This window comes from Cyanistes caeruleus, chromosome 13, assembly GCF_971803275.1.
Source record: "Cyanistes caeruleus chromosome 13, bCyaCae1.hap1.1, whole genome shotgun sequence".
NCBI lineage: Eukaryota > Metazoa > Chordata > Aves > Passeriformes > Paridae > Cyanistes > Cyanistes caeruleus.
The window spans coordinates 19,676,451-19,690,760 of record NC_141713.1 but is presented as its reverse complement, the minus strand read 5'-3'; the positions used below and the strand labels follow the sequence as shown (position 1 = coordinate 19,690,760).

At 46.1% G+C, this 14,310-nt stretch overlaps 1 protein-coding gene across 4 annotated transcripts in view; it reads left to right on the top strand.

The window, feature by feature from the left end:
• Window positions 1-14,310, top strand: part of CSNK1G1 (casein kinase 1 gamma 1) — a 95,859-nt gene that overhangs the window by 56,047 nt on the left and 25,502 nt on the right. For all 4 annotated transcript variants that reach the window (XM_086848875.1, XM_086848874.1, XM_086848873.1 and 1 more), the window contains exon 6: window positions 12,374-12,525. In XM_086848875.1, the coding sequence (XP_086705001.1) occupies window positions 12,374-12,525 (152 nt within the window). The remainder of the gene's footprint in view (window positions 1-12,373; window positions 12,526-14,310) is intronic.

The following is a 14,310-nucleotide window of genomic DNA, read 5'->3' as shown; positions in this document are numbered from 1 at the left end:
TTTATATCAGCTGGCAGATGAGTCACACTTCCCCCACCCTTCACAGTCCCACCTTGGCACATGTGATTCATTCAGGCACGTGCATTGAGTTCTGTGCCATGGCTCTGTAGCCAGTGGTCGTTCCCAGCATGGGCAGGTAACACAAGTGGATGTCGGACGTCATGAGCCTCCACAGAGGCGTGGTGGGTAGCAGAGGAGGAGTCTGATACACTGGAGAATCCCAGGAAACCGAGATCTCTGCTGTCTCCAGCCCACGCAGTGGATGAGTCACAGTGTAGGAGCAGAATGTTCTGAGTCAGGGAGGAGTATGTCAGTACATATAGAATATTGACGGATTCTGTGGTTTTGTTTTAATTCCTGCTCTGTAAACAAGTTCACCTCTAATGAAGTATGGAGTCTGTGTGTTTACTTCAGGACCTCTCCGTGTTGCACAACTCACCAGAGCGAAGCAGTCTGTTTACTTGTCAGGAGGTAGGCCTGAGGGAAATGAAGGTGGTATAAATAACCAAGCCTTTGCATAGTCTAGTCAATATTTGCATATATATTCCTCAGTGTGGCTGAGCTGTCTGCTATCCGTGCTGCCTATGGAGTTCTCCTGTCGGGATTGCCTGCACTGAGCACCTTTTTCTGTGCTGTTCTTGCTTTACCTACACACACTTTATATGTATTGGTGTGCTTTATGAAGAAATTCTTTCCATGCCAGTTGCACAATGCTGTCATTCACATGGCAATTATGGGTCATTTTGGTGAAGCTTGTTACAGGATGGATGTAAACAAGCCTCCTTGGTGGAGCTGCCAACACCAGGATTTTACAGGGAGGTCATTGTGCGCAACACTCTTCCCCAAGGGAGCGGCAGTAACTCGAGGCCATGTGAGGGAGGGTTAGTGCAAGAGGTCCCCACCCTCGTTTTATTAAGAAGTGTGAACATACCCATTAATAGTGGTCACAGTCACTTTAATCTTCAAAATTCCCACTCATATTTTCCACCTGGATGGAAACATTGCTGTGGCCAGGAGCTGAGCCAGGTCACCCCTCAGCAGGGGGCTGGTTTGGGGGGGATGGAGCTGCTGGCTGGGGATGATCATAAAATCATAGAGTGGTTTGGATTGGAAAGGACCTTAAAGCTCATCTTGTATGGGCAGGGACACCTTCCTGTAGAACAGCTTGCTCAGAGCTCTGGCCAGCCTGGCCTTGAATACCTTGAAGGCCAAGGATTGCCCTTCTGCACCCCAAAGTGAGTTTGGACTTGTGTGGAGCAGCACGTGGCTGTAGCCTGAGGTGTTTTGTGTCCTGCTCATTGTATGGAAGGGCTTGTTCATACCTGTCACACTACAATGCTCCGGATGAGCACTGCAGCCTCCTCCTTTGAATACTGGAAATATTTTAGATTGCCACTGTTCAGTGACTGTAAGTATTTAATAAGTGACTCATCTGTGCAAGGTGATACAAAACTGACATCTCTTTACAAGGAGAACAGCTTTGGAACACATCTCATGTCAGTCATTCCCTGCCTCAGATGCCTGCAATAGACCTGAAGGTTTTAAGATGTTGGGTTAATCTTCTACCAGCAAGGAAAAACGTCTCCATTCTCAAATCCTGCGCAGAAGTGTGCCCTTGGACATAGGTGGGAGATGTTCAGCAATGAAGATATACTGTTTTATTCTACTGAAGGCAAAAAGTGGAGACCCTCATGTTGAGCTGCATATTAAGGAATGGTGGTCAGCAGCTTCATTGTAAAGTCAAGGCAGTCCAAGGAGCTTGAACTTGAGGGATCCTGGGCTTCCAATTTGAATTGCAGAATGAAATGTAGTGGATTACTGTAAAGTGCTCAGTTAGACCCTGCTGCTTTCAGAACTGGCTTGCTGTTGATCTCCAGAGAATTATGTTTCACTATTTTTTCCACGTGGCCATTCCCTTGTTAGGAAGGGCTTCCTGAATGTGCACATTTCAGCATCTCAGCATCAGAAGTTTTGACTTCCTTGGGCTAAATTTAGGTTTTGTCAATTGGAAGTTATCAGATGCTTTTAAAAGCAAGGCCATTAATATTTGAATATGAGATTAAGGCAGTTTCCTTGTTATATTCAAAAAAGTCCTCATGCATCTCACACTTTTCTGGTATTTGTGGCAGTAATCACAAATCAAATGCCAGCAGCTACAGGCAGCACGTGAAGGGGAGCAGCAGGATGCTGGGAAGCTGGAAAATGCCTTTCCTGGAGACACCTTTTCTTGAAGCCTGACATGGCCATAAACCTGTAGCAGGACTCATCCAGGACATCCCAGATTCCTCACTGGGTTCTCCTTCTGGTCAGTGATGTCCACTAAGAGCAGGTTGTGGGTTGTGGGATGTGCTGCTGCTCTGAGGATCCAGCAGGGCTCGAGGAGAGCAACACACATTTAATCATTAAGGTCTCTGTGCTGCTTCTGGTACCTTCTAGCAAACAAAGAAATATATCTCGCTGTCTGTCAGCCCAGTGCTTGGAAACTGGAGTGCCTCAGCCATCAGAGTGGGGAAGTGAAGACCACAGAACCACAGACTGGTTTGTGTTGGTTGGGACCTTAATGCTCATCTCATTCCATTCCCTGCAATTCCACCTGTTCCAGGCTGCTCCAGGCCCTGTCCAACCTGGACTTGAAACCTTCCAGGGATGGGGAGTCCCCACGATACACAATGTTTGAAGATAAACTTTGGAACTGATATTTACGTTGAATGAAATAGGATAATTAATAAGGATTAGGAGCTAGTTGGCTGTTCTGCTTGTCCCCCTTTCCCATCCCTTCTATGAGCATTCTTCACGCCATGGGGATGCTGCACTTAGAAACTAACTGAGATCTAAAGCTATAAAATTAGTTTTCAGTGGGGCTGCTGTGTCAGGTGTTGAGCACTGCCTTGATCCAAAGAAAGCTTTTTCCCCTTTGGAAGGTGGGTGCTGGATTTAGTGGGATCCCTTCCAATGCAACAGAGGCGTCCTATACACACTGGAGATTTCTGAAGTGAAACACTGAGCTGTGCCAGGGAAGTCCTGTTATGGAGGGCTGCCCACCTCCCAGACAGGCTCTCCAATGGGTTTGGAATTTGTGTTTTGGAGCTGTGCCCTGCCTGCTATTGAAAAACTTCCTCTCATTGCTAAAAGATAAGCCATAGGCTCTGCCTGAGTCTGTGATGGGTCAGGCTGGAGTTCTGAAGTTTTGTAATAATTTTTCTGTCTGAAAGTGGCAGTTTTCCTTTTGAAATTCCATTCCTACCCGCTCCTACTTGGCTCTCTTAAGGTGAAACAGAGATTGTATCTGGAGGTAGGATCTGATTTAGCACCTCTGAACTTCTGTTTGGCAGCAGGATCTCCTGCCATAAGAGGGAGTGGGAGGTTTTCCCTCAGGCTGGAAGGACCGTGTGGGTAACACTTTCCTACTCATGTGAAAAATCCCTTTTCCCCTCCAATCCTACAGTAGTGATGGGACGGATGAATGCCAATCTCTTCGCTTGTTGTGGAGAGTTTATGTACATTTTATTCCTATCCATCCCTTTCTAGTTTGATGCTGCTGCAGGGGCAAACCTGCAAAAATCCACCCTCCCAGTGGGACCAGTATGAGTCTGAGTACTGGGGGCCCGAGTTGCACTCCCAGCTTTGCAGGCAGATCCCAGCACAGCTCTGGGATGACACATAGGGCTGTGCTGCTGGAATGGCACAGGATTGTCCCACCACAGTCTGGTGGGAATCTGAGCAAGGCCGAGCATCATCTTCCTCCTGAGCAGCCAAAGGTATGTGTCCAATACCACTGCTTCATCCAGCTGGATCTCACCCACTGCTTTCCCATCCCAGTTAAAAATGCTGTTGGATCCATGGCAAATCCTGCCTGTTGTATGCCAGTTTTGGCATATGTCGCTGTGCTGTCCTGGTGAGACCGACTGTGGCCACTGCTCAGCGCTGTCAGACCCTCCCTGCATCATCATCCTGGCAGTGCCACCCCGGTGTGCAGCTGGGGAGGAAGAGCAGGGGCCATCCAGGACTTGGTGGGATCAAACCAAAATGGTTCTCTGGGCAGCAGAGCAATTTGTTTTTGCTGCTTTCATGGCATTTTTCATCTGCTCAGAAGTAGCCTCTTTCCTGGCACTGCTTCTGGAGTTAAATTTGGGTGCTCTTGTTGATTTTTCTTAAGATTATACCTGTAATGCCATTAACATGCATCACTTCATGTGCATAACATGTTCCTGAGGGGCAGTTCTGATCTCTGCTCCCTGTGACCAGGACCAGCTGGAGCTGTGTTAGGGAGGTTTGGGTTGGATATTGGGAAGAAGCTCTTCCCTCAGAGGGGGCTGGCACTGCCCAGGCTCCCCAGGGAATGGTCACGGTCCCAAGGCTGCCAGAGCTCAGGGAGTGCTGGGACAATGCCCTCAGGCACAGGGTGGGATTGTTGGGGTGTCCTGTGCAGGGACAGAAGTTGGATTTGTTGGTCCTTGTAAGTCCCTTTCCCACATGGTTCTGTGAACTTCTTCTCAAAAGAAAAGAAAATTACCAAGGGGCCCATGATTTCATCTCAGCTTCTCCATTACCTAGTTCAAATGAAATGGCCCAAACCTGACACTTAACTCCCTCTCAGCAGGTAGGGCTGAGGAATTGCACAGCAAAGGAAAACTGATGGGCAACAATTTCCAATTTCTGCTTGGATTTTAATTTTTTGGGGAGGAGGGAAATTTGTTTCTCTGTTGGTTTCTTTCTTTCTATTTGGTTGTGTTTTTGTGGGTGTTCTTTAGCAGCAAAACCCCATTGGCCACACAGATGTGCTCTGGCAGAGCTCACCCAGCTGTGTGAGCTGCAAAGGAGCAGAATCACAGATACAGGTTGGAAAAGAAGCTCTTTCAAAGCATCAAGTCCAGCCATACGGCAGCAGTGACAAGGCCACCATGAACCCCTGTCCCCAAGTGCCACTTCCACGTGGCTATTAAATCCCTTCAGGAATGTCATTGAGTGGCTCCACCACTGCCCTGGGCAGCTGTTCCAATGGTTTTCCTTCATCCTTGTCCTGGTATTGCAGGTGTGTGGGAAAAGGTAATAGGGATAGAACTTAAGCTAGAACTTTTTTGTGTGGTTTAAAATAACTCTTCTAGAATTATTTACTGCTTTTATCCTTTTCTTAAGGTGTTTTCCTATGTTCCAGCTTCTATCATCACTGGAGCAAGACATAGTGTTGGATATAAAATCCAACAGTAACATGGAGATTTGAATGTAATAGTTTCCCCTCAAGCCCTAGAAATGTGAATTCAGTCTTTTGAAACTTTCCAAAAAAGCAATTTATTGTGCTGTGCGTTATTCTTCCATGTTTGTCAAGAATTGAAACAGTTTCACTTGACTGATTTAGTTGTTAAGAGCTAAAAAACTGCCTGTGAATGGGTGTTTCTGGGTAAATTTCCCAGATTTTGGAAGTTTTCCTGCATTCAACCTTTCCAGATAGGGCTGATTCTCCTCCCAATCTTTTTTTACCTTTATGAATACAAATCTGAATGTCTCCTTGGTACCCCCTCTTCAAGTGCTTCTTGCTTTGTGGATGTGAAGAGTTGTTGAATGAAGTGAAGCCATGATGTCAGAAAACCACCTTGTACCATTCAAGGAAGATGAAATGCCACCCTGTTCTAATAACACAGCGATCCTGAGATTTGTTTTTCTGCAGCCGAAATAAAAATCAAATTGTTTGGATTTTTACCAGCAGCAAGAACAAGTATGTTCTTCCTTCTGTCCTTCCCCAGTCTGTTTTTCTGCTGTTCCTTTTCCTGTACCTTCTCTTTTTGTAGACTCAGACACTACTAAAATGAAACAAAACACAGAAGGGATTAAATACATCCTGAGATAAGCTGGAGTGAGGCTTGGAGTCCACATGGAACTCCTTGAATATAGCAGTAGCTCTGGCTCCTCACAGCTCATACACAGCTGTTGCACCATTACATGTCTGGTGTCATCTCTTCCCATGAAAAGCTCTGCTTTCTCTGCCATCATCAGGGGAGAAGGTGTTGATCCAATGTGGCTTTGCCATCCCTGGAAATATTCAAGGCCAGGTTGGATGGGTCTTGGAGCAACCTGCTCTACTGGAAGGTGTCCCTGCCCATGGCAGCTTTGAGGTCCCTTCCAGCTTCCGATGTTCTCCTTTGAGTTATTTCCTCTTTAGTTCAGAGAGCGTTTGAGCTGCACCTTTTCCACATCCAAGACCAGGAGTAGGGCCTTGCTCTGCCTCTCTTCCTCCTCCTCACCCACCAATAGGCTAAAACAAAGAAATTCCTGCTAGGCAGTGGTGCAAGAGCATTCAGCATTTGCTAGGAGCAATGATTTCTTGCCCAGACGAAGCAGGGCAAAGCCGCTGTGAACAGCTGACCACAGAGCCGAGCGTCTGCCAACAGGAGGATGTTCGGGGACAGGAGATGTGCAAGGGGCTCTGGACAGGTCTGGCTGCTCTGTTCTGGTGAGTGGGAAACAACTAAAGGTAAATTGTGGCCTCTCAAGCCACAGTATCAGAGCTCAGGAGAGCAAGGAAATCATTTGGGAGCTTTACAGGCTGGAAGCACTCATAGCATGGCGGTTATCTCTGGATCACCATCGGAGCTGCCACAGTGCCGGCCGTCCTCCGGCTCCTCCAGCCCCGCTTCTCCATACAGATCTTTCTGCGTGTGCCTGTTGGATCAGAACACTATTTTTAGGCTCTTTCCTTAATCTTATGCCAGCTGAAGGTTTGTGAAGCCTAGGAGTGCTTGGTGAGATTGTGGCAGACCTTTTCCACCACCTCTTTTTCCACCTGCAGGTGAGCTGGTGCTGGAGTCACAAATTGCATTTCCTGCTTGTTTTCCTTCACATCTCAACTGCTGTTTCTCAGACAAGAGAAAAAACTCTCAATCACCCAAAATCTCTGTCCTACCCTTAGCTCCTACAGGTAAGATTGGAGGTGAAAGGCTGCATTATAAAGCTTGTGCAGCTGTACTTGCAAGGAAGATATCTCTGAAAGGCATCCAATCAAATATATGAAAGACCCTTAGGACAAGGTTATTCCCACTAACAAGCCAAATCTCAACTTTTCTCCCATCTTTCTATTTTTGAAGCAAACTAGTCCAAAATTTGAAGGGCGGGATGAGTCTTTTTACTTCCAGCTCACAGAAATTACATGGGACACATTTGAAGAGGTTAAAAGCTGAGATCTTGGCCCAGTCAATGTTGATCACAAATCTTCTCCTTCAGCCAGGATTTTATTCCGATTTGAAAATTAAGAGAAGGGTAGGTCCTCATTAGTGTAATCAGCTTAAATGGGTTGACTACTCTAAAGCAATTTGTTTAATTTGTTTGGAACATGTTTAATTTTAGCTATAGATACGCAGCCCTCTCACAGTTGCTATTTATGGTGTTCATCGTGTAATTTTGTGTTCTGTGAAAAAATTTTGTAAAAATAAACTTTCTGCTCTGAATGAGAATTTTGTGACAATCTACAGCACATTCATCAGAGCCTCTTTAAAACCACACAGAACTTCGTGTGCACTGATGCCTCTGGTGTGTGTCTGCATCTTTTGCAGTGAGAAAGAGTTCTTGCTGCCCACACAGAGTGTGGGTTTGCATCAAGCATCAGCCCTTTGCTGGGCCTTCGATTGCTCCCCGCTCCCTCTGTCTGTGGGTGTGGAATTTGGAGTCCTTCGGAAGTGTCTCCCCCCTGCAACAGAGCTCAGTGTCAAAACCTGTATGAAGAGACAGTCTGAATTCTTCTTTAATTCTTGAAATTGAAGACATCAATGTCTCTATTTGGCTACACCTCATCAAAGGGCAGTGGAAAACAACTCCCCATGGGAGCAAAGACCATGGGTGGGTCAGAAACTACCAGTATTGATGATAAGCTCTGGATGTTTCCTGGTGATTTGCTGTATGGGCATGTGGCACTTGTCCTTCCATTGATGTAGATGCCACGTGCAGCTTCCTGCACTTGCTCCCTCGTTCCTCCTTGGGTGTATTTTACTTGCTGTTGATGAGGTTTATTCATAGCCTCTTGTGATACTCACACAGAGCCTCAGGCCAGGCACTCTTCCAGTGCAAGTGGGCTCTGCTTCCTGTGCCTTCCATGCAGGGCAGGTGCTGCAATCTCTGATTTCCCTTGGGCATAACCCTAGATTGGCATCTCTTCCCACTGCCATTTCTTAACAGTCCTGGAAATGGCTTTGGAATGTGTGTGTGCCTGAACTAATGTGGTTTTTTGGAGTATGTTGGATGTCTGAGGAGTTTTGTGGCCATTAGTCACGGTGTAAAACACGGCAGCAAGATAACATTACTGGAATCATCCAGGACACTTGATCTTGTGATGGAAGTTTCTGAAGTGTTGTTCCGGGTGTTAATCCAGCCCAGATGAAGCCCTCTGGAAGAGAAGGGATCCTGCTCCTTGTTACTGCTGCCATCCTTGTGTTCGAGCTCAAGCCAAGTGTTTTTTGGCTTGATCCATCATACTGCTCAGCCACAGAGCGTGAGGAAGGATGGGAAAGTCCCCTTTGGTGGCAGCCCAGGAGCAGTGAGAGTTCAGCATTCCCAGAAAGCCAAGGCCAGTGTCGGGAGTGTGGGGGAATCAAAGATTTGGGTTTTTGGCTTTGATGTCTGCATTTGCTCTCATTCCAGCAGTGATGCTTTAATCTACAAAATGCTTTGCTAGGTTTTCGCTGTGCTCAGCTTGAATTTCTTCCAAGACATCACTGCTGAAATAGCAGAATTTGCCTGTGGATTCCAGTGCAGCAATCAGTCTGTGTTTATTGGGGTGATAAACTTCCTGTGAGAGTGAGGGTGGAGTGGGCCTTTTCCATGTAGCTGAGCCAAATCACTCAGCAGCGAGACCAAAGCCGTTAAGGAAATAGAGATGATTTCTGCTTGCAGCAGTCTCTGCTGTAATAAACTGGTTTTTCTCCAAAGGAGAACCTGCACATATCATGCTTGTATTTTCTTCCCTTAGTGTATTGCTCTTGTTTGATACCATGGAGAAATTCCTAGTTCTGATGTGGTTTCATGCATTAATTGCATTAAGCAGATCATGGTTTGTACTTTGAGTGTTGAGTTTGTACCTTTGAAGCCTCAGTATAAGACTCTGCTCTGCTGGTGGCTTTTCATCCCACAGTCTCTGAATTCAGAGCTGCTCACCTATAGCATGACACCGTGGCTTTGTGTGACCTTTCCAGTCCTCTCCCAGTGTGATTACTCTCCATTAAAAACCTCAACTCCATCTGCCAAGGCAAAAAAGTCCTTTTTCCTCCATCAATCTCTTTAGTTGCCAACATCCTTCTTAAGTATTTACGGATCTGCTGGTGATATTTATGGAGTTCTTGTGGTTCACTGGAACAACGGACTCAGCACCAGGACACGATGCTTTTCACTGAAACAGCCAAGCTACGTCATAAATTAGGCAGATGAGACAAAATCAAATTTTATGCAGATTTTCTTAGGCTGACCCTTTTTACTGTTCAGAATGGCTCTGGAGCTGCCTGTATCACATGTTTCTTCCAGTCTTATGTGCCAACAGCCTTTAATGTGTACATTAAGTTCATCTTTCTTCTTCCCAAAAAGATGGTGAATGTTTGAGTGAGCTGAGGATGTGTTGCACCAAGTCCCTCCCAATAACTAGTGTGGATCTGGGGATCCTTGGCTTGGGCTGGGAGCTCCACAGGGCTCATCAGTGATGCTCCTTTGACCCAGGACACAGCCAGCTCTGGAAATCAGAGAGATGTTACAGCAGCTTTATCCTGGCAAAGGCAAGAGGGAAGTCCTTGACTGCAGAGCTGGCAGTCAGGGAAAATCCCCAGGGAAAAATCAAACCCTAAAAATACGCCTGAAGCCAATGATACCTCCTGTATTCTGATATTTAGGATGATTTTTTTATGTTCTTCACTGAGGCCTCACCTTGTCAGAGTTCCCACAGAAAGCAGAGCCTTCCTGAGGCTTTAAGACGAAGAGGGTACTCCAAGCCCTTGGCTGTAAGCTCTGAGTAGGTAGAGCTGAAGGAATTGGGATCCCAGAGAGCACTAAGTAGTGTTGCTTCCTTCCCTACATGAAATCCTCACTTTTTGAGACTTGCTGGTTCTTATGCCCAGTAGGAAATTAATTTTATTTTCAATGCTTGCTCCTTACCGAGTGAGGCTGTGTAAAAGTTCTCATCTGCCCCTGGTCTGGGAACAGGATCCTTCACCTTCCTTAAGAGCCTTTCTGCAATTTTATTCTCCTGCATACCTTAGTTAGCAGAGTTCTAATCCTAATTCCTTCCTCAGTTCCACTACTTGAAACTTGTAGAAATTGTGGTGGAGGTACTCATTGTCTGTCTGTGTCTAGAATCTATAAAGGGCTCAGGTTTAAACTTTGCATAAAATATTCTGTTACTTTCTTATTCTTTATTATTATTCTATTATTCTCTAAAAATAGAGATGCTGATCTTGGTGTTAGAGGTGACTTTGTAGGTAAGTCCTCATCAGACTTTGCTGAAAACCCAGTGGCTCACCATGAGTCACTTCAAGAGCTGTTGCAATTATTCCAGCCTTCAGCACTAAGCTGATGACATTAAATTGCCATTTGTGTTGATTTGGGGATATTTGAAAGAGTCCTGGAGCTGCCTGGATCATATCACATTATTGTTTGGCTTTCTGAATTGCTTCTGCATCAAACCATCCTGTGTTCCTAGAGGACTTAATGGCTGTTACTGCTTCCTAAAGCATGGAGCTCTGTTAGGAGCCTCCCAAACCTCCCAGGTTGGGTCAGTTTTACATGGGACACAAAACACTGGTTAGACAGGGAATTCCTGCAATACTCTGTAATATCCCGTTAATGCATCCTGATGACAGATTCCCTGAGCATGTGAATGAATGAGATTAAAACCTTCCTCGGGTAATCTTTGTGGAACTGCACCTTGTTCTTTTGGAGCAGTACTTGGGAGCACAAGTTCTGTGATATTTAAACTTTAGTAATCTCAATGCTGGATTTGTTACATTGTTGGCAGGTTGCAGAGGTCCCAGTTAGGGTGGATTAATGGGTTTTCCCTAAATCTGGAGTAGGACACACACTTGTTGTGTTGCTGGTGCGCTCTAGCCTGAAATGTTTCACTGCCTGAGTAGCTCACCGAGCCCACACCAAACTGTGCACCTAATTAGTTGAGTATTTTGCTATATCTAACATTGATCCAATGCAAATCCAGGTGTGTGCCTGCACTTCTTTAAAACATGCCATAAAATGAATAATCACAGTGCTTTCAGGTCCCATGCACTATAATTTATGGATCTCTGGGATAAAAGACTGCACACAAAGCACTGCTCCCTGTGCTCAGCTTTTACACTGAAATAGCAGGACTCTGTATCTTCAGGAATTCAAGCAAATATTTTCTTTTGATATAAGACAAAGCCCTATATTTCAAAACAAAACCTTTCTGTTGTGTTTTGGAGTTGCTTATGAGGTGTAGACTGGAATTACATAGATATTTAAACATGTTACCCAGCAGTGACACTGGGACACCAAGTGCTGGTGCAGGTGCTGATTAGCAAAATGAGCAGTTGGAACTGCACTAAATTCCTCCTGTATGGGCTGCTGTGGTTTCCTTTTTGACCCAAAGGTAATTCCAGGAGTGCTGTGCAGCTCTGTGAGTCTTCCAACATCAAGGCTGTCTTTTTCCCTTTCCTTCTGATGCCTTTCAGAAAGCTGATCCACCCAAAACTCCCCTGCCAGCTGAGTATCAACACTGTACTCCCACAGAGCAGTCTGTTGGGTGGGAAGATGGGCTCTGGCTCCAATGTTGATAGCTGTGTGAGTGCACATATGCTAATGACCATGATCATCTATTTTTGTGTGGTGATTGGTCAAAATTTAAAACTTTCCCCTATTTTAAAGGAAAAGGTTTTTTTCCTTTTTACTGAGTGTAAACTTTGTGTAAGGTTGTGCTGAAAAACAAGGACTAGGTGTCACCTTTGGTGACAAAGCAGCCCTTTTTTGACCATGCTTCATTTTGTCCAAGGACTGTCATCTTCCTGATGTCTCCAACAAGTGCCAGCCCACATCTGGGGCTGTTCTCTGCCTGGTGTTCAGTGGAACACAGGGAACTCCGTGTCTTGTTCCCGAAATCCAGGCCTTTAAGCTGCCAAAGCTCAATGCTTTCAGGTGGTCTTGTTAATTGCTCTGAAATGCATTTGTCTGCATAAGGGTGTAGCTGAGCAGAGCCTGCACTGGTTTGCCTTTGGTTCAGTCACAGTTTGTGCTGGAACTTATTTCCTTGCTGGGCAGCATCAGAGAGAATACTCAAGAAATGACAATAAAACTGTGCCTAACAAAAGGTGTGCATGCAGGGGGAGGGGAATTAACTTTGTCCCATTGACTGATTCCAGTTCTTTTCCTATTTTTCCAGCTGAAGGGCTCCCCCAGGTGTATTATTTCGGACCTTGTGGAAAGTACAACGCCATGGTCCTGGAGCTGCTTGGTCCGAGCTTGGAAGATCTGTTTGACCTCTGTGACAGGACGTTCACTCTGAAGACGGTGTTAATGATCGCCATTCAGCTGGTGAGTGATGGGCAGGGCCCTGCCCTGGCATCTCCTTGGCTGTCCAGCCATCCCAGGGTTGGCACAGGGTAAGGGTCAGGGCTGAGAGAATCTCCTCCCATCATAGGATCACCGCGTGGTTTGAGTTGGAAGGAACCTTCAAAGATCCAATCCCACCCTCCTTGCCACAGGCAGGGACACCTTCCACTATCCCAGGGTGCTCCAAGCCCTGTCCAACTTGGCCTTGAACATTTCCAGGCATGAGGCAGCTACAGCTTCTCTGGGAAACCTGTGCCAGAGCCTCACCACCCTCACATTCTTTGCAATATCCCGTCTAACCCTGTGTTCTGGCAGCAGGAAGCCATTTCCCCTTGTCCTGTCACTCCAGTCCCTTGTCCAAGGTCCCTCTTCATCTTTCTTACAAAAGCAAACTTCTGAGGTGAGAGGGACTCCTGCCTCTGAAGGGAAGGTCAGATTATGCTTATGAGAAGCTGGCTCCCTGCACAGCAGAACCAGTGAAGCTGGATTCCTACGGACTTGTGCCCCTACAGGTCCCTGCCCCGGTACCTTCCCCAGCTCCCTCCCTCTGTTTGGACATTCCAGGAACATCACATTTCTCACCCACTCCGTGGGACACAGCACCCTCCCACACTCAGAACCTACCAGTTCTACTGGTTTGGTGCTCCTGGCTGCCCATAGACTGGAGCCTCACGGGGCAATGGGAGCTCAGCCCTCCTTAGCCAAAATACCAGCATTTGAGAACTCTGCCTTAGTCAAAATTGGCCAAAAATTTGGTCAGTGAAATGGGTTTAAAGTACTGACACTTGGAATATAATAGTTCTATGAACAAAACCACAGAGCTTTTAATGTACCTGAAAAGGAAAGGAAATCAAGCTGGAAGGGATCGAGGCTTGGATGTGGATTTGTATTAAAAGGGAACAATGAGAAAGCTGAACATACTAAATACAGTGTGGAAACTTCCACCAGTCAGTGGGGACAGCCAGTCAATTTGGCTTTTCTGGTTTTCAGACTGGTTTGCAGATTCTCCAGTATCTAAATACCTGCAGATCTCCAGATCTTGGATAGCTGCACCTTGGGATCACCCAGATACTCCACAGCAGAGTTGGGATTGTATATTCACACTGAAAGCTCCACAGATGGAAGCATGATAGGGAAGAGGATATGTAAGGGATGAGGAACACAATCCTTTCCAGATAAACTGAAGTTTGACACAGGAGAATCTCAAATGGAAAACTGAGGTCAGAAATGCAGAAGTTTGAACAGCACCTGCCTGGTACTAAGGCCTCCCACAGCAGAGCAGTCAAGCTCTTCGGTTTTGAATGTTTCTTTATCAATGGAAAACCAATTTATAGTATTGGCTTTGATTAAATCAAGTGGCAACAGCTGGCAAAGCCTCAGATATAGCTTGTGTGACCTTTGGAGAGAAAATAAAAATATGTAAATTCATTCCCAAGGGATTTCTGGGGAAATCAAGATTGTCACAGCCATGGCTGATGCCTTTTTGCCAAGTCCCAGGGCTGCAGCTCAGCTCTGGGCTTGGATGTTCTTCACTGGCATCACCTGTTGATCTTGTGGCCAGGCTGCAGCTCACTGGGGCACTGCTGCCAGTTGGAAAACACATGCTGAGGCTTATGCAGGGGGACAGCAAAAGCAGTCAGAAATGGAGGAGCAGATGTTCTCTGGAGGGATCAGATGCTCCTTTGGCCATGGGGAGATGTTGTAGGGCCTTCTCAGTCTCCTCAGGGAGATTACATGGAGTGTGCACATTTAAGGAGACAGATTCAG